The sequence below is a fragment of the Ptiloglossa arizonensis genome, chromosome 11, assembly GCF_051014685.1.
Source record: "Ptiloglossa arizonensis isolate GNS036 chromosome 11, iyPtiAriz1_principal, whole genome shotgun sequence".
NCBI classification, from domain to species: domain Eukaryota; kingdom Metazoa; phylum Arthropoda; class Insecta; order Hymenoptera; family Colletidae; genus Ptiloglossa; species Ptiloglossa arizonensis.
Genome location: NC_135058.1, coordinates 6,290,117 through 6,310,494, shown reverse-complemented (window position 1 = coordinate 6,310,494; position 20,378 = coordinate 6,290,117). Strand labels below are relative to the sequence as shown.

The window sequence follows — 20,378 nt, the reverse complement described above, 5'->3', positions numbered from 1 at the left end:
GTTGCTACCGTTGTATTTATCGAGCATTTACTTGTCAATGTTCTTTCGAATTTAGGACATCCCTTGTGAAATCAACGAGATCAGGGATCATATGTTTACAAATAATTATGGAAAGAAGAAAATAGAATTTTACGTTTACGGTTTATTTTTTTTTTTTGGTATTGTAATTATACTTATTCTTATGTTAAATTGACAGATAAGTTGCTACCGTTGTATTTATCGAGCATTTATTTGTCAATGTTCTTTCGAATTTAGGACATCCCTTGTGAAACCAACGAGATCAGGGATCATATGTTTACAAATAATTATGGAAAGAAGAAAATACAATTTTACGTTTACGGTTCATTTTTTTTTGGTATTGTAATTATACTTATTCTTATGTTAAATTGACAGATAAGTTGCTACCGTTGTATTCATCGAGCACTTATTTGTTGTTTGATTTTTTGTCGCAATGATCGCACCGTTCTTTCGAATTTAGAACATCCCTTGTGAAACCAACGAGAATAGAGACCATATTTGTTCCGTTGTAATCATCGCCCAACAGTCGACTCGTTGGTTTTCGTTCCAGTTTGCGAAATCATCCTCACTTTTGTCACTATCGAGTACGTCTATTTCGAAACGTACAGAGTACACGAACCATGTACCGGTGTTGTTGGCTTCAACGTCGTCCATGTTGATTAAAAATATATCTACGTGTCATTAAAGTTTGGTTTACGAGAATGGCGCAAAAATCTACTCAAACCACAATATGCATACTATCTTTTACGACAACGTAAAAAGATTATAATCCACGCCAGAAATTTATGACAATTTTGTAAAGTCGCGATGTACATAAATATTTTAGCCATAAGAAAATCACTTCGATGCATTTTCCTTTGACAGATAAATAGTTTGAGAAATACTCGCCTGGGTCTTCTCAAAGTACTCTGTAATCATCTGTTAATTAATTTTTGAAACGAACTAGATTACAACCGATAAATTGAGGTAGGTCGGTCTCATTTATGCTCGTTGACGAGACCACCCGAAACAAGTGACTTGTCAACAATCGATCGTATTTCGTCCTCTTCGATGTGTTCAGTTTATTTCGAGCAATAACAGCACGAGCATCTGTGGTTGTCGAGTGTACTTGATCGAATGGGGCTTGTCGAGCGTGTCAAATTTCGCGATGTCGCGATTGGGGGAAGAATATACCTAATTTCTTAACCACGACTCGTTTAAATCAATGTCCAGTTCCTAATAGAATGAAATATTTAACACAGCGACGTAAACGCTTCAATTTACTAGCGAGCATCGTTCCTCGGTAACTTTGTTTCTCCACGTACTTTCGGTCGTGGTTTTTCGAACAAAAAGTTACCTTATAGTTGAAAACTTTTACCTTATAGTTCGCGAAGTACTCGAGCTATCCACCTATTGACCAATTATTATCAGAGGAAGCTCAGGGGACCGGAAACAAAGAGCCGAAGAAAATTCTCGCTAAAATTTCTCTCGTAAAGCTTCGAGAACAGTTACAAACGGGGATACGCGTGCTTCTTTCGTCGGATCCTATCATAAGTAGTTTACGTCTACCTTCGGGCAGTATGAAAAATAGCTTTACCTCGAGGGCCATGTTGCTCCTCAAAGAGTCTCGGAGGTATCTGTTAATCGGCTCTGGTAAACGACCAAAGATGAAATAAATTTTATTACCTCGGAATTAAGCTCTAGCGGAGACGAAACTGATTGATTATCAACACGTGAGCGTGATAATTCTTTCACATTAACCGATATATGTGTAACAACGCATTCCTCTCGTCAAAAATTAAATTCACGACTATCGTTCAAATATACCAGAAAATTGCATCGATTCGCTCGATGAAAACTATTTCATCGTCTCCTCTGTGACACATCAGCACGTGATTTTTGAAAAGTTTCCAGTTTCAACCCACGGGTAGATATATTCGTCGATTTTGACCTCGAAGCTTTACCAAAATTACGGAAACATACCCGAGTATACACCATCCGTTATTTCGCGTTCTCTGTTGCGAGGTCCGCCCACGTTGCACCGTTTTGGAAGAGCTTTCAATTTAATCGTACAGGGGCGGTATTTGTCGAGTTAAAACTGTCCTCGGTCACCGTATGGGTCAGTGGACCGTGGACCGTGTTAATTATGTTCGTGCCGGGAATAAATCGATAAATCGATTGTTTGATATTCGACCACGGTTTTCGGGGATTCGTTGCTGCCACCGGTGGCTCGTCGAAGTTCGTCAACGGGCCGATCGATAACGATCTACGATGTCCCGGGAGCTCGAGCAACGACGACACCCTCTATTCCGCTTTGACAGGGATCTTCTCGAGGGGCGGGGTAAAGAAAGAGAGAGAAACAGAGAGAGAGAGAGAGAAAAGGAAAAAAAAGAACGGTCCTACTCTCGTCGACGCGAAAAGGGCCGATTCGACCTTCTCTTATCCGTGTTCCCCTTTCTAGGTCCGCGAGTCCCAGCCACCGATCGATGTATTCGGTGGACCGAGCTTCGTTATCGAATCTCTCCGTTGCAGGTGAGTTCCTCCGAGCGGGCAACTTTAAGGGGAGCTCGACGCGAGAACGAGCGAAGGTCGAGACGCGGGGATTAAGGGCAACGCCAGGGGAGAAACCGTCCTCTCGGTGGGAAACTCTTTTGCGGGACGATATTTTCTATCTTTTCGCGCGGAGACTTATTGCCGACCATTTTTTTTCTTTTTCTTTTTCTTCTTTTCCTTCCTCGCGACTTTGAGGATCTTTGACGCGAACGAGGACGCGATTCGCTGATCCGACCAGGCACGGTGCACGCAATGGGAAAAATTCATATTAACGAAGAGGAACGTACAAAAAGCAACGCGGGAATTTTCCGATTACTTATCGACGCTCGTTATCGGTATCGTTAGAAAAGTATCCTACAGAAAGCAAATTTCTCGTATGGAAATATTTTGTAATAGAACTCCGATCGTGAGAATTTAGCGCGAAGAATAATCTCGTGGAAACGATACGTGGACATATTTGTACGTTGGAGAAGAAACGGAAAATAATTTCATTTTATTCGCGTTATTTATATTTTCAATGTTGCGTCCGTGTGTACAGAATCGACGATACGAGTGGGATATTGTTCGAAAATTTCTTTAAAGGAGTCTAGTAATTTTCATAATTTACTTCGATTGATTGAATCTATCGGTGTACGATATTTCGGACTTATCTAAACCACAAGCACGGTATGACAGTTCTGTTAGTACGAACTGTGTTTAATTAAACGTCCTTGACCAGTCGAAAACCCCTTTGTTTTTTATATCTTTTGTGTCTCGGTGGAGGCTTCACGCAATCGTTAGGGTCAGTTAGTCCAAGTCCTGGTGCAGGCTGCACCAAATCCTTTGTATTACTTTTCAGAGTGACTCGACGCACAGTTCTCCTTTACGTGGAAGACTTTTTAATTGTCGGATGGTACTAATTGAAATCTTTTAGCCGGTTTCGCGACACCTCTTAACACTCGCGCCGGGATTCATCGCGGGAACTTTCCATTCGGGTCGAAGAGGATTTTTCAACTGTTAAATTGGAACTTTCGCCGGGGCGTTTAATTGCGTTAATTAATATTCTGCGAGGTTCTTCCCGGATGGAAATTGAATTTTTATCGGGGCTCTTTCCGCATTATGTAGGACATCGGCCTAGAAAGTCTGCATCTCGTCACATCGAGGACTCGAGCCAGAGTCTCGGTTTATTTCGTTTCGAGGGGGATAGGTCTCAGGGGTGTGTGACAAAGTGCAGATCTCTTTTCGGGCTATGCACTCTCGAGGATCGTATTGAATTAGGATTATGCGACGGTCAAAGAGCCACGTTCAAAAAGGTTCAATTCCGTGGATCTTGTACTTTGGAAATCTTCGTTTCCCACGATCCTACGTCGTCGTATAAACACACTTAACCCTTTGCGGTCGTATTAAATTTGGACATGGGTGTCGCACAGGTCGGAATTAATTTCCCTTGATGAACCAGCGGTACGAAACATTTAAGATTACGAAGGATAAACAAGATTTAGTAATTCTTTTGCAAACTTTAGATATACTTTCATACAACAATGTGCTTTAATGTAATGTTTTTGTGTAAAAATTATATTTTATGGTATCTTTCAAAATCAGTCTCCAACGTACAGCCTTGAATGTTCTTCTGGACTACACGTATCGCAAAAATAGTTTGGTGTCTCTAAATCTTTCTGTTTGAACGTATGGAACAATCTTTACATTTTACATCTTCGTAGTGTTGCAATATATGCAGTTTTCCATTAAGGAAAATCATTGAGCCTTTCCTCTTTACTGGATTCCGTTATCTTTAATAGGAGTATCGTGTTGGTTTGTGAACAGATTCTTTAAACATTCAGGTTCGTTCGGAGAAAGTGTAAACTAATACATAGTTGAATAAAGTATAAGATTAGTATGGTTCTGGTGGCTGAGAGCAGACATACAATCGTAAAGACTTAATATTGGTTTGTTCGGGAAGTCATTTCGTTTTTTCTTGGCGAAAATGAAACACGATTTTTTTAGAGTGTATAAACATTTTATTAAATTACATATTCTCTATTTTGGAGAACGAAATGATATTACACGACAATACATACGGTATTGTTTGTCACACGACCGCTCGAAAATGTAATCACGTTAATGTTTTTGTGGTTCTGCGAAACCAGGGTCACTAGATTCGTGAAAAGCTTGTGAAAAGTCTTCGTTGGTCCTCCGTTGAACTTCAAAGGAAGGATAATGCGTTTCGTAGAAAATAACGATTGTATTTCCATAGAAATAGTCGATTTTTAATTTTCGTTCGCAACATACGCGATTAAAGTGTCGACTACGATGTATTTACAATTTTCAATCTCGACTAAAAGGAACGTAATCGGAAACGATAATTTACAAATAAACAGGTTGGTGTATGGTAAAAATTCTACCGTAAAAAATTTAACGTAAACGAAACCTATCGTGAAAGAATTCCAGCGCAAAAAATATTCTCCGTTCAATTTAAACGACAATAATTTTCATCTAATACGAAGAACCTGTATCGGTTCAATATCTGAAAGAAGAAATTAAAAAATTACTCACACGGTTCAATCCTCGTTCGAGAAACCTACAATTTCACAAATCCCTTTATTCGGAACGAACAGCTCCCAACGTATATATTTTTCACCGCGAACTTCGAGGGCTGTTTTCGCACTTTCGACCTTGACCGATAAAATACTTCGTTCGGTCGTTTTACCAATCGGTCGAATTTCGTTGAAATCGGCGATCAACGATTCCGGACGGTGCCTCGTTAGCATCGTTTCATTGTGCAACGATACTTAACTGCGAGACGTTGTTCCGAAAATTCGATCGTTCGTTTCTCTGAACTCGTACGCGCACATCGGTACACCGATGTTCAGTTCTCGTTAACGATCTCGTGGTTACGCCTCACGAATCGTGCGTACGTGTAATTAAAAAATTCGCACGAAGGCACGGACTCTCGCCAGACGATTTAATATTTCCGAGTTTCAACTTTCGAAATATCGTCTTGTTTGGAAAGTAATTTCCTTCGTTCCCAACAAGGAGGATCTATTTGTATTTTTTCGGAACGAGCTTCACGCTCGAGCCGTACGATCGTTGCGTATTTCGACAGTTGATGTACAATTGCAATTCCGTTTGTAACCGTGGTCGAAATCAAACAGGAGCGACGCACTCGGTATATTACCGAGATTATGACGTCAGCGCTTCCGTCATGAAATCTCGGTAGGCGGGGACAGTAAATTCTTGCCGTGCCACTAACGATAACAGTACATAGTATCCTGGAAAATCCTGGCTGATGTATGGGCACGGGAATTTCATTCTACGCCATCGTGCCCGCCCGGGCTGTAGTTGATTTCGCCCATGGAAAACCAACGGAACGAATACGCCTTTTCATATGTAAAGACTTGGAAATATTGGCTCCCCGATCGTGATCTGAAAATTGACGACGACTATTGGTTTCCGATCACGGAATAATGAACTTTCCAAACGGACTTACAACCTTGACACATTGATTAAATATTTAACACCCGATTCGACCGGGAAATCGAACATTCCCCGGAGTGCGTTTTACACGCGGCTGTTAAACGTGACGTTTGAAAATTCACGAAGTTACCGAAATTGAGAAATGATAAAGAGCGATGAGCAGTGCGTGAGAAAGCCTCGATGAGTTTCGGTGTGAATTGAAAGATAACAAATTGTTTCGATAATCAATTTTTTTTATATATATCGACGTACGATGTCTGTCAATGTTCAACGTATCGACAACTTTGTCGTTTCTTCGGAAATTTTCTTTCGTTGAATTGTTTGGAATATTATAATACCTTCCGGGTTAGAATCACCGCGTTTGAATTTAGAGAACTATTTTTATTTGCAATTTGGAATCGACTCGGTTAGAACATTTTGTAAATGTTTTTCACAGTATTTTCATATTGTTTCTCTCATGGAAATTATATCTATCGTTGTTCGTCTTCGATATTAACGTTCTGTGGATTCGGTGCATCCAATTTCGGTTGCAACCGATCATTGATCGTGCTCTCGTTGCAATGGACGGAAAATATTTTAATAGATCGTTTATCGTTTTAAAGAAAAAGGTACAGACGTGGTCACCCATTGAGTATCAATCGAAACTGTTTTAGGCAAACGATAATTGTCGAAGGTGTCGAATTAAAACGAGTTTACGATAACACGAGGATACTTTCTTTACTTTGGGAAGAAGTTTTCCAAGATCGAACGGAATGATTAGTTTGTTGTCCATAGAAATGTAAATTTCGCGGGGAATCTTCTCGAATTTGGTGTTTCTTGTTTGTCGGGGACTAGCGGATCATAATCTCGTCCTCAGAACCGACGGATGAACGTGCACAAGGGCGACTGTAACGGATTCTAGGATTAACGGGCTGGTTTCCTTTGATTAGGATCCTCCGGCGCGATTCTGCTCCGCGTTTCCGTTCGTTCAAGGACGCGGGTTCTCGCAGGCTATTATAATGCACGAGAGACCACTACACAAATTTTAATCCAACGAACCGTTTACGGTTCTCGTCTATCTACGGAGATCGCGACGAAACGTGTAACTTTGACTCGTTTCGAAACTCGTATCTCGGAATTAGCCCTTGAAACGTTCTTAAAACGTACAGTGACCTATATATTGCAAAACGAATCTTGATACGCGAGAGAAGACGTTAACGTGGATAGTAAGAAGCGAAATGGTAATTGAAATTTGTGTGTACAGAACGATTCATAAACGAATGTTATTTAAGAAAATGTTCCGAACAGATCGTCTCTCGTTCGCGTTTACAACCCTCGAGGATCGTGACGAGGGATGTTGAATTGTAATCTCTACGGTCTCGACGAGTCGTTGTAATTATAATGCCGTAAGAAATTAAATTGCAGTCGTATTTATATATCTAGAACTCCTTGTAGATCCGAATCCGTACTAATGTCATGCATTCGTTTTGTTTTTGTGCCCGTAACTGCGTTTGAGGTATTAAGCATTTGTACCGTTCGCGAGCCAAGCTTTCTTCTTACCATTTGTCTTGTTCCGTCTCTTAAGATCCACTTTAACGTCTTTGATATTAATGGCAGCCAGTATGGATACATGTCGTTTCATAAACCATTTAATTGCAGAGACTCCTGAAGCTCTGGCACGGAAGTCCATCTTTCGATATATGTATGTACACAACTCTCGTACGAAACAAGCCACTTGGTGCAACAATTTAAACGGTTTCAATCGGTGAATGTAACGGTGGAAAAATGTTCCTTTCCATACTACGGAAGAATGAAATTTTCTTATGATTTTAGAGCGGTGTTTTAAACAAAAATTCTACCGAAAAGAATATTCTTTTTGTAATGCATTCATCTTTAAAGTCGTTCGAATTGTACGTCAAACATTTTTTTGTACCGTCATTTTTTCATACCATTTCCACAACCAAAAAGAGACAATTGGGTGGTGTTTCCAGCAGAACACCCTGGAATTATCGTCAATTTTTTCACTACTAATCCAGAGGCTGAAGCACTACTTTTCCCGAAATAATATTTGTAGTGTGTTCTCGGCAGTATACTTACCAGCAACGGAAAACAACAAATTTCTTCCACGATTTATTATAATGTACCTTATACCTGGTCTACCAATATAATAGAAACACCTGTTACTTTTCCCATTCCTCGTGCTTAGAAATCAGCTTATGTTTCTACCTACCTTGCTCACAAGTGTTGAATAAAGAACTTTTGATAGCCGAACATTTCATCGTCCAATCTCATTCCAAACACACCCACTCCTTTAGACACGCCCACTTCTTTAGACACGCCCATTTCTGCAAACACAACCCCCTTTTAGACACGCCCCCATTATTACACGCCCCCTCCCTCTTTCGGACACGTCCCCTTTCGGACACGCCCCGTTTTCAGACACGCCCCTCACCCTTTAAGTCCTTCCCACCAATAGATTTCCACAATACGTCCCCAAATAGGCCACGCCCCCTATTATATTCGGTGATCAAAATGGGAGAAACGTGAGATGATTTTTAATCGCGTAGCGTGCATTCGGTGAAAGTAGGAATTAAGACAAAAATGTAATATCTAGTATAGAAACTGCAGCGTAAAATAGAAAAAAAATGTCACGTAAATACGAAAGCAGTGTAAATGCTGATGTTATTTGCCGAGTTATGTTCAGTTGAAAACAATGTTACGAAATGCACGTGGGTTGAATCAGATCAGCATCGAGTACATTTTTCTTTAATTCTTCGTAATTTGATGTACGAGACTTGAAATTTCTACGTTGTTACAAGAATTTGAACAATTTTATATTGTAGTTTCTGTTCCCTCTTACTTGTGTAGTTTCGTCGAGTTCCATTTTATCGATCTGTAACGACGAATATTTTACGAATTGAAAATTTGGCAAAATACAGAAAATTGAATCGTCGATGCACGGTCAAAGCTGTCCACCCTATACATTTTTCGTATAATATTATCCCGCGATAAAACGCAAATTATAGAAAATCGATGGAACACATTCCCTTATATCATGACATTACACCGCGACGCAGTAAAGAGCATCGACAATGTTATCCGAACGTTACACACGTGTGTTGCAAGAACATTAATTTGTAATCTTCTTCTTCGTACGCAGATCCAATAGTTGTAAAATCTTAAATCCAAGAGGAGTAACAAGGTTCAGGTGTGGGTGCAGAATGATCGAAAGATCATGACTTGATAAACGAAATGCAGAAGCTGTTCGTCGCGAGAGCAGTATAGAAATAGTTTCAGACATCAAGATATAAACACTATGTTACGGAACACGATATGGACGAGAGTCGGTCTGTCACAAAGCGATATCGTTAATTCTCGCGTTGTAGGGACTGGTATTGATAATACCGGGATTATGGTGGTGAATACCGATGACCTAGATCGCCCCGAACGGTTGAATATTTCTTTCCGTTTCGTGTCATGTGAATGTAAATGTCGAAAAATTTGCCGGATCTGCGACATCAACAGAATCGTGGTAACAACGTGTGCAATAAAAATTCGCGACTCGTGAAACAAAGCGGTGTTACATTACAAGTAGTAAGATATATAACATTAACCGACGAATCGATGAAGAAAATAGAGACGTTCCGAATCGATTGTACTCGGTATCAATTCCCAAGACATCGTAATATAGAATTTTAACGAGGGAAATTAGGCGTCTCGAAAATTCAAAAATATTCGAAACCTTTCGAAATGTGACTTTTAAACGATACTAAGAACACAACTATTTTTTCTTTCGACAGTGAAACGTTTCTAGGTGTGAAAATACCTTTTCAAAGAAATTTTGTATTCTCATATTAACGCGAGTACCAGCAAAAAATATTGAAATTTGTGACTAATTCGAAGTTTGTATTCTATGTTCTGGAATGTAATGGAAAAGAATTTTCGAAGGAAATTAATCTTTTCTAAATTTTCGAGACGATTCGAAGTCGTAAAAGATGGCTCCAGATTCATGGATTACGACACTAAGTATCTTGGCATCGTGTAGAACGATAATATTGCACCTGGAAACCATTATCGATTATACAGGAGTATCGGTACACGATATTGCCAACTCTGATCACGTGGAACACGATATAAACAACTTTGATTTATAGGACTCGAGTACTTTGACACGAATGTAAAATGATTACAATTTCTAGTTCACGAGTTTAGAGTTCCCTCTATCGGATGCAGGTGTCCTTCTTGAAGAACTTCGACAGTTCACGAATTGTTCCTATCGAGCTCCAACTGCCTGGTCTACTTTCTTTGCAAGTACTATTGCATCTAAATCTAAATGCACACGATCTCATCAATTTGGAGTTCCCTGTATTTAATTCAAAAAGTTCGAGTTTCACTTTATCAGATCACACGAGCATTCCTTTTTAGTCTCGCTAATCTGAAGTGATTTCCATTGATACCCAACTGATCCACCTCTACACGAACCCAAGATCCTTGCAGGTCCTATTGCATCTAGATACAAATAAATCTCGTGAGTTTCGAGTCCCCTGTATTAAATCCCCCAAAAATTCAAGCTTTACCTTATCAAGTTACACGATCCTGACATCGTTATTTTTTGCTCCTCGCTGGTACAGAGTCGTTTCCATCGAATCTCGCGTATTCAGTACCACCCCCTACACGATCCCTAATGGTTCCTGATAGTCTCTATTCCATCGAACAAATGTAAAATCATCTCGTCTCCGATCTCAAAGTCTACTCTCAATCGGATCCCACGAGCGGATGGTTTTCTTTATTGGGTCGTACGATTTGGGTCATCGTCCTTAAAGGATGTCACGAGTCTGCAGTCGTCTCTATTGTCTTCCTCGTGTTTCGTGTAATCTCTTTCGGGTCTCGAGTGACCAGAGCACCGTCCACTCGGTCTCACGATTCCTGTCATCTTCGTCGGACTCACCACCGGTCCAGGATTGTCCTTATCGGGTCCAACAGCTTCACCGTCGTCGGTGTCCAGTCTGTAAGGGAATTAGTATCCTTTGTTAACGAGTTCCGTGTCGTCAGCATCTTCGTCATCGATTCCCATGCCCCTGGAATCCTTGTTATCCGATCCGTGTAATCTTATGTCAACGGTGTCACATTTCATACGCACTAGATCTTCGCTATCCAGTCGCATAATTTTCGGTTCGACGGTATCGTGTTCCAAATATCCTGGCTGTTCGGTATCGTATCTCACGATGCGTTCCTCGTTATACGTATAATAATATTATGAGATCAAGGGTAACGATTCGTCGTTTAACCTTTTAGGTACTGTTGAATTCTACGTGTGGCTATTTCCCTGGATGATAGAGTCTGACGAGAACGATGTATAAACGATACAGTATTGCAAAGTGTGTAATACCATTTCTGTGCACGAGTACACTCAAACGAAGTATTTGATGATTAAATCATAATTTTTTTCGTTTCATCGAATGTCCGTTTATCAACGGGTTACACTTTCACTTTTTTCACGTATTTTACGTTACACGTAGCACCTACTACAGTTCGATCAGCGTTCGTATCTATTTTTTGATTCTTCTATTTCGAGCAGAACGCGTAGGCATGCAGCGACAACGGTTTTCATAGGTGAGCAGCCATGTGTGACGAAATCGCTAAAGAACACGGTCGTTAAATTGCAACGTGACGCGATCAAAGAAGAGGATCCCGTGGGACATCTTTGCCGCTGTTTTACTCACGTTCACGTAACATTTATAATTCGGTACACGGTGCTCCGTGTTGTTTCTATTTTCGGGACATCGTCGATTGCCCCTGATCGAGAAACTGAATGGTATCGTTTCTCGAAATATCAGGTTGTTCGGAAAGTGATTTCGTTTCTCTTTCGGTGAAAACAGAACACGATTTTTTTAAAGCGTACAAACGTTTTACTAAATTATATATTCTCCATTTTGGGAAACGAAATGACTTTTCGAACAACCCAATGCGATAAAGACTCCGAAACTCGTAGGTAGACGAAAGTTATCGAAGTCTGGATAGAACAATTGCTTTCTCTCTGTGTAAAACTTCATTCGTTCGGAGAGAAACCGACAAAATTGACAATTTCTTCAAGAATCTCGTACCTCTTTCGCTGTTAAATCGTACAAGTTTTTTTTTCATCACAATTATGGAAAGTTACCCGCCATGTAAGTTACACAGTGTCGTGACATCGATGGGAGTTCGTCGTTGTACAAAACTCTGTTCCCTGTTAAACGATACCTCGAATCGGAGTGAAATCAATCGTGACCTCTATCACCGTGGAAATTGGGTCCCGATTTCTCGCAATTGTCGCACAAGAATCGTTCAACGAGTCATAGACGGTAGCTTGTAAGTGTGAGGTCCACCAAGCACTCCGACAAGACCGACACATAACCCAAACACAAGGATCATTGATGATCAAAAACCATGTATAGAAGTCACTGTCTGCCGAATAAAGATTCATTAATTGTGCCACTATACTTGAGTCTGAATCGTTGTTCGTCACCCGTCGTGTACTCTTACCTATAATTACGCTAGTGTATTCTCTATAGAGATATTCGATAAATGTTAACTCTCTACGGAGACTTTCGTTACAACGGTAACTCTTTACAGAGACGTTCGCTAAATAGTAACTTTTGGCGATCATGTAACGTTTGGTAACTGATGGAAATAAATCTGTTGTAAAGTTCAGATTATAATATGTAGTTTATTGTGATATACATGGATCTCGCGTATGCAGTAGTATAGTTTTTATACACACGAGAATACAAAGTCCGAAGAAACAAGTGTACAGTGATATGCCTTGATGCGAACAACGAGTGTCGTGTGGTCTTCGTGACTCTCGACTTGGAACTGAACTAGAAAGAAAAACCGAAAGGAAAACAGCCAAACTGTTGATCCTTCTGCGCCAACACAAAGACAGTCCTTAAAACTGACATCTGGTACTCTTAGGATCATTGTTGCATTCATTCCAACGAAATTAAATTACCGTCATCTTAACATTTGCATTCGCGAGTCGTGAGTTAAAGTACGCGGGTGAAACGACTTGAAGACTCGAATATTTCTGTTTCGTGATCCGATACGGTCCCACATAAGCGTGGATCGGTGAGCCGCTCTGTAAGGTTCGAATCGAGTTGCTCGTTGGAGAAACTTTCAACCGTGATCGTTGGAATCGCATCCGTGTACGAAACGCGGGAATCTAGTTAGACGCGTTATCGTCACGCGCGATAATATATTTGCGAACGCGACGTAGAGATATCTTTCATCGTTGAACGTCGCGCGAAACAGAAGAACACCGGCTTGACGTACAATGTCGGATGACATCGACTACGAAACAATGCGATTCCCTTGCACAATACTGGCGCAAGAACCGTGGATTCTTGCTCGTCCCACAATAACACTCGCGTGACTGTTACCATTCACGTCGTTCGGGTAACGGCGTGTGTTATCTAGGCCATGGAAATTACTTTTGGTAATTTGACAGTGCTTGAATAATTTTCCATATAAAGAGCGAATCGATCATCGTATAGAATTTGAAGCACGCGGTTACGGATCGAAGCCTCGAAACTGCTTGTACATAATACCGTACGTGTTACGATATAGGTGCATAATTCACCGGGCAAGTTTCGCGCAAAATTCCGTAACAACGTGTCTCCGTGGCGATGGTTTCCCGTTCGAAACGGGCAATACGAATTTCACGGTAAACCGTACAGGCCACCTTTCGCGACCGATTAAAACAATCCACTTTTGTCACGAACGGTGAATTTTACCGGGAACATTTTCGCACGTTCCGTGGGAAGTTCCGTCGTGTTCCGGGAATATTTCAATAACGAATTTCCTATTTTTTCTTCTTTTTTTTTCAATACCATTTCCGCGTACGAGAGTCAACATTCCTGTGTACAGTTCATGCGTATCGACGTCTACGTCATCGCTTTACGCGAAACGCTACCGACCGCTCCGGCTGCGTGGAATGAAAAATTTTGTTCCTGCGTCACCATGGCTCCATTACGCTGTACCGTTGTAATGAACCGAGAGAGAGACTGAGAGAGAAAGAAAATAGTGTGGGAGACACCGGAGGAGAGCGGTTGATCGATGAAAGGATAGATAAGTCGGTGGACGTGGACGTAAAATATGAAGGGAACGCGCAAGAAGCGACGCGGGGGTGTAGGGGGCTTACATACATATATATATGGAAAGAGCTTGCGTGTGCACGAAGGGTGACATAAGTAACGGAGAAACGAAGCAATGGTTTTTTGATCGACGGAGAGGAAATCGTGGACAGGGAATAGTCAATCGAACGGAAGAAAGTGGGGCCGAGTTTTGGAAATCGATCGTGGTTATTCGTTCGTCGTTCGATGGAAACAAAGAGAATTTGTATCTCGAGGGAACAAGTCGAGGGACCTAACGACGCGATTCTCTTTTCGCGAAATCAATTTCTTTCTCAGTCGCAACGTGTTCCTTTTTCAATTCTAGATGGAATTGTATTTTCTTCGTAGATTCTCCTCGTAGTTCCTGTGTAGGTTTTTGCGCATAAAAATCGGTACGTTCGGTTCTACAAGGAAATTAATATCACGGAAGACGTTCCGTGGGACATTTCAGAAAATTGGAGCACCGCGAGTCTCGGCGTTACGTTTTTCGAATATTTCTTCACACGTTGTTTCGTGTTTCCATTTTGACATTATTGTGTCACGAGGGGATAGACGTTTTTTTTTTCCTTTCCCTTTAAAAATTGTCATTATTCCAGCTCGGAGAGCGGTTTCGTGCCGTTCCAGTTCCTGGAATCGTTCCGCACTCGTGGAAAATTGTCGCGGTGAGGCCAACGAAGAAGGGAAACGAAATCAAATGAACTTGAAACGAGATGGAGAAACGGAGCAGCGAGATAGTATACGTAAAACTTATCGACTGCTAATAAGGGGAAGGGCAGAATGGGCGAAGAGAGTACGAGGAATAATCGAAAGGTAATAAGGAAGCGAGAAGTCATCGGGGTAGAAAAAGATGCACTGACTCGCGATATATTTACCAACACGGAAATAACAATTCCGGACATGGAGACAAACTCGAGAATCGTTAAAAGAACGAGTATCGCGCGTTAAACTAACCGAATAAACGACACAAAATTTGCAACGTCTATTAAAATGTATATTATACATTTAAAAATGTATATTATACTATAACTAACCGAGTAAACGACACAAAATTTGCATCGTCTATTAAAATGTCTATTTCATCGTTAATTTTACTACTTTTTAATCTAGTCACATCGACGCTCTTTTCTGTAACTAATCGTAAATACACCTCGTATTGATTATTTAAGAAACCCAATCTGGTATATTCCTCTTTTCGTCTATTAATTTTACTCAAGAAACTAGAATCGAATTAATAAAAAATATAAATTCACCATCGTTTGGAAATCTCAGTCCCACCGAGAGTGTGGAAAAAATTAATTCGAAAGAGGACACGTTTCAGTTTCAAAGCCACCTGTTAGTTCTTGGCATACCAAAAGGCTCTAGTATCTAAAAAATTATTACTTCGTGAATTTACCGTTTACGAAAACATATTTCTTCCTTTTCGCGAGTCGAACGAACTTGTTAGATTTATATTTGTACTTCTAATTTTAAAATACCCTGCGGTAACCCTCGGTTGGTGTAGTAGGGTCATAGTGACCCCACACGTAGACCTAATCGCCAACGCGAGACTGTATCTAAAAATTTATTCTTCGCACATCGCGTAACCGTAAAATAGTTTAACCGAGTAGCGTTACGAGAAAGTGACAGTCTAGGTGTATTCGTTGGACCGTAAAGTGCTCCGAAGTTCCTCGCATGGTCGCAGTGACCCCAAAACACCAATTAGGTTGCAGCACCCTGGGTATTATAAAATTTCTCGTACTATACAGGTGTATTATTATTTACAATTTTTAATAGCTCTTACGTAATTAAAATAGCCTCGCGAAGAACGAAAGTGTCCAAGGATAAATCGAAGGACGTTGTTGCTCGGTATTTTTTAGAAAAAATAGAACATACAAATTATTCCAGACTTCAACGATAATACCTATCGGATTCTCTCGTGAGATACTAAGCCCTCTGTATAAAATATCGAACAAAACGCACTGAACGATACCTAAAATCATCCAAATATCCCAAATCACGAGCGAGTTGCAAAAAACCAAAACACAAAGTCATGTTCGAAAGAAAATGCTCGAAAATCCTCGCACTCGTTGAACGTTGCACGTTTCGTTAAACGCGAAAGACGTCCACGAATAATTTTCCGTGCAACGTATCATTTTTAATAATAGGGTCACAGTGACCCCACCGCACTGCCTGTATCGCGACACCGACACCGCACCGGCCGAGGGTTAACAAAGGTTCGCGATCCCTTCGCGTCGAAAATACATCGCGCTATTTACTCGTTGTTCTCGACGCGAGAAAAAAAGAGAACAAAAGTCACAGAAATTTCCATTAACTTCCATCCGGGTAAAAAAATCCATTCCTTGGAATATCCGCGTAAGAATCTCCGTGCCTGTTTCTCCCCTCGCGAGCAACAGTTTCGCGAGGACAGTGCGCGGCTGAAAACCCGGGTAATTTCGAAACTCGTGAACGGTCGAGTTTCTCGAATGATCTCTGGGCCTTGGTACGGGGTCGCGGGCCCGTGGTCGAGCGCGTCCGAACCGGAAACACCCTGTATAGGTTCGCGTACGGGTAAAGAGCAGCCCTACGGTGGCACACACAGGGTTTTAGGGTAGGACGCAGCTCGCAGGAGCAGTAATATCGATCGATCCGTCGAGTTCGAGGCTCGACAGGGTCGACTGGGGGTGCTGCAAGTAGAAAAGCTCTCCCATAAGCAGGCAGGCTGGCTGGCTGCCCGGGCACGGACCGCTTCCACTGTCTGTCGGTCCGTCCGCCTCGGCTCGTCTCGTACGCTTCGCTGCTCGCCGTTTCTCTTCGCGCCGGTTCGCGGGCACTCGCGGTCTCGCGTCGCGTCGAGCCGACCACGACCACGACGAGGACGACAACGACGAGGACGAGGACGAGGACGAGGACGAGGACGAGGACGACGAGCGTCCGGGACACGAGCGAGCGGATTCCTCGCGTTGTTCGCGTTGTACGTGCGCTCGCGACGGACCTACGTCGTGCGTACTGCCGCCACGGGTTTCCTGCTGGTTCCAGCGTGACCCTGAAAAATCAGTGACAGTGCGTGTGTCCTATACACCCCCTGGCCGACCTTGGCTACGCGTTAGTTCTCCAATGGCAGCGCAGGCAACGCTACCGGTCACAGCTGATCGACCATCGGCCCTGCCGAATTACCCGCGACGACGCGATCACGGATTTCCTCACCAGGCGTAAAAAATCAGGTGCGTGTGACCGAGACGTCGACCGTTCACCGTGTTCTGTGATCGTCAGCTGTATTCGTAACGGGTACGTTGCCGCGGGTTGGTGAACGACGTACTCGAGATTACGTAATGGCCGAACGGTGCCGGCGAACGAGAAATTTCGTGATTCACGGACCTCGTACCGTGAGGGGGTGGTGTTCTTCGCCACGGGTGGTAATTCCAACCCCCCCAGGCCTCTGACGGGGGTTCGACAGCTGCTCCGTTTTCGCACCTCGGTGGTGGTATCGTTCGCGCGAGATAACCGAGTTCGCGGTGTTCCCTTTCGCGCGATATTTCTCTCGGTCTCGTTAACGTGGATTCCGTATCGGGAACTGAGGGAGGAGGGTGTTTCAATTTCACCGATTTTCCACCGAGATTCGAAAGGATTTTTCTCTCCCCACTCTCTCTCTCTCCCCACCTCTTCGTATTGTTTTGTTTATTCCCGTTGGCATCGCGGTGATCGCCAACCAGTCGGTGGCGTCGAGTTCGGGTACTGCAGGTTCGACCGACACGGATTTCGCGAGGGAACAGGAACGCACGATCGGTGCTCGGGTTTACGTAAGACCGTGAAGGGTTAGGTACGCGCCGAGCGACCAGTGAACCACCACCACCACTACCGCCACCATCGCCACCACCACCACCACCACCACCGCCACCAGCACCACTACCGCTACGATCAGCCGGGTGACATTTAAGCGTGACCGTAGTGACGTCGCAGCAGGGGAGAATTAAACGCGTTGACGTTACGTTTGCGCCCACCCTGCGACCGGAGGGTGCATAAATTGAAACCTGCGGAATACTCGGTGAATAGAAATTTCATCCAGCCGTGAACTATTCAATCGGTTTTGGAACACGAACGCGTCGATCAATTTTCGCGTACAAGTTTCTCGCTCACGACCAAGTTCGCCAGGTTTCACCGCGAGAAACCGTTCCGGACGACAATAAGGTGGACGAGGGAGGGTTCGAGGTTCTCTCTTCTTTCGTGGAAAAAGAAATTTCCAACGGTACGATTCTTCTCGCGCGAGAAACGCGACAGGTTCGCGCGGGGTGGCGATTAAAAATAACGAGATATAAAATTTCGCGCAGCGAGGGCGCACTTCAACCGCACACAAGCTCTCCGGGACGGAAAGGTTAAAGACGAAAGCCTGCCGCGAACAAGGTCAACAGCTGACGGTTAACGTTAACCGTTTCGTCGTCGTTCGATGTTCCCAACGAACGAGATCGCTCGTTACCACGACTTCGTTCGATTAATCGGGGGATCCTCTTGCAGCCTCGCCCCCTCGTCTACCACCCCGTCCTTACTACCCCCACGGAGTCCACGTAGGAAGATCTTTATCCGTGGCTTCGATTAATCCTAACAGCGTCGTTCTTTTCCGCGTCGACGATCGCGTTCGCTCGACGCGAATCGCGTCACGGTGCCCCTCCCCCTCTTCTCCCCACCACCCTCTCCACGAATGCAAGTTTCACCCTTTCTCGAGAAAATATATTTCGGTAGTCGCGTTTCGGCGAGTGGAACGTTCCGTGTCGCTGCTGGAACGCGTATTTCGTTGTTACTCGCCGAGTCTCGCTCGGTTCACCATCGGGAGCGATCGGAGGTTTTCGTTTTTCACGTTTTCGCGCTCGTTCCATCCAGGAAATTCAATTTGTTGGCGGTTGTTTCTCTTCTTTCTTTACCGTACGATTCGACACCGTGACTTCCAACGGTCAGCCGCCAATTCACTTTCGATCTCGTCCGCGTAATTTCGTCGTAGGTTCTCGAGGAAGGGGGCAACGATCGGGGATTTTTCACGCGGTGAAATCGTTAACGAGAGGTGGGTTTCCACGGTGTCGATTCAACGTGGATCTCTTCGTACCGGAACGCGAGGACCGTTTCCGCGAGATCTGTCTCGATATCGGCCGAGTTCCGAAATCAACGCGGAGGAAACGGAACGGTGGAAATGGCGGGCGGGGGCTAGAAATACGGCGTGACCCGGACTGTCAGTTACAAAGCGGCGAGCATTGGAAGGAGTAACTACGTTATTGCGTGGCCATGTATCTGGTGCGAACTTGATAACAGCAATTAGGACGTGAATAGTTATTGTTTGCGCGGCGCGAGACCGTCTCGTGAACGAGCGCAGAACGTTCCATCGGGGCGAATAGCTCGACTCGGTCCTCGCGGAAACTTGCGCTCCGGGAGGATTGTGAAAGAAAAAGAATAAATAAATAAATAAAAACAATAGAGAAAGAAATCGACTCGAGGCGAGTGAAATTCTCGTGGAACGTTCGCACAGGGGGAAGCTCGGGGATCGAGAGAAACAAAAATAATAAAGAATTTGAAAAATCGAAACGGGTGCGTTTATCGACCGAACGAGTAATATACTTCGATCGCGTTTCGCGACCGTGAAAATAGATCTCAATGGAGAATTGTATTCGGAGAATGAGAACGTGTTTCCATTTTGTCGTGGCGCGATCGAGATTTTGAACCAGCGAGCGCTTTAAGGTCGCCGGCTGAAACGGTGAATTCTGAAAGCTCGATTCCACGTTTTTTTCTTTTTTTCTTTTTTTTTTCTTTTTCCAGAGTACAGACAGACGGATGACTCTTTGAAGAATGAACATCAAAGAAAGGGATTCGCGCAGGAAAATCGAAGAAATGGAAGCCAGCGCGGCTCGCTGTTCGACGGGAGCTTTGAATTAACGATGGACTAGTGGGTCCAGAATAAATGTGCCAGTACGAGCTATCAGACGTACGCAGAGCATGAAGAGGAGAAGACTCGACTGACTTCGTAGACACGTTCGGTGCCAGTTTGGAGGATGGAGGAGTCCTCACCAAGGACTCGTCCCTATCTGGATTGCTGGGACGTAAGTAAATTTCTCTCGTGGAGTGTGATCGGAATCGTCGTACGTTTCATAATTCGCGAATCGTCCGAATCGTTCGATTCGGGGAGGGTGTGGAGTTCCCTTTTTTTTTTTTTATTGTCACTATTATCGCCGGGTCCGTTGGATATCGTGGTCGGTCGTTCAGTGTCCCCTCGTCGAACACTTTAAGGCGACC

General features: G+C 43.3%; 1 protein-coding gene across 5 annotated transcripts in view; it reads left to right on the top strand.

The window, feature by feature from the left end:
* Positions 1-20,378, top strand: part of LOC143152912 (sodium- and chloride-dependent glycine transporter 1) — a 58,715-nt gene that overhangs the window by 10,570 nt on the left and 27,767 nt on the right. For 4 of the 5 annotated variants that reach the window (XM_076323518.1, XM_076323521.1, XM_076323520.1 and 1 more), the window contains exon 5: positions 19,905-20,185. Coding sequence is in view for 2 of the 5 variants with exons in the window: in XM_076323521.1 (XP_076179636.1) it covers positions 20,138-20,185 (48 nt within the window). In the remaining 3 variants the exon portion in view is untranslated. Of the gene's footprint in view, positions 1-16,874; positions 17,330-19,904; positions 20,186-20,378 lie in introns of those variants that run through there. The other variant, XM_076323519.1, reaches the window with a different exon arrangement.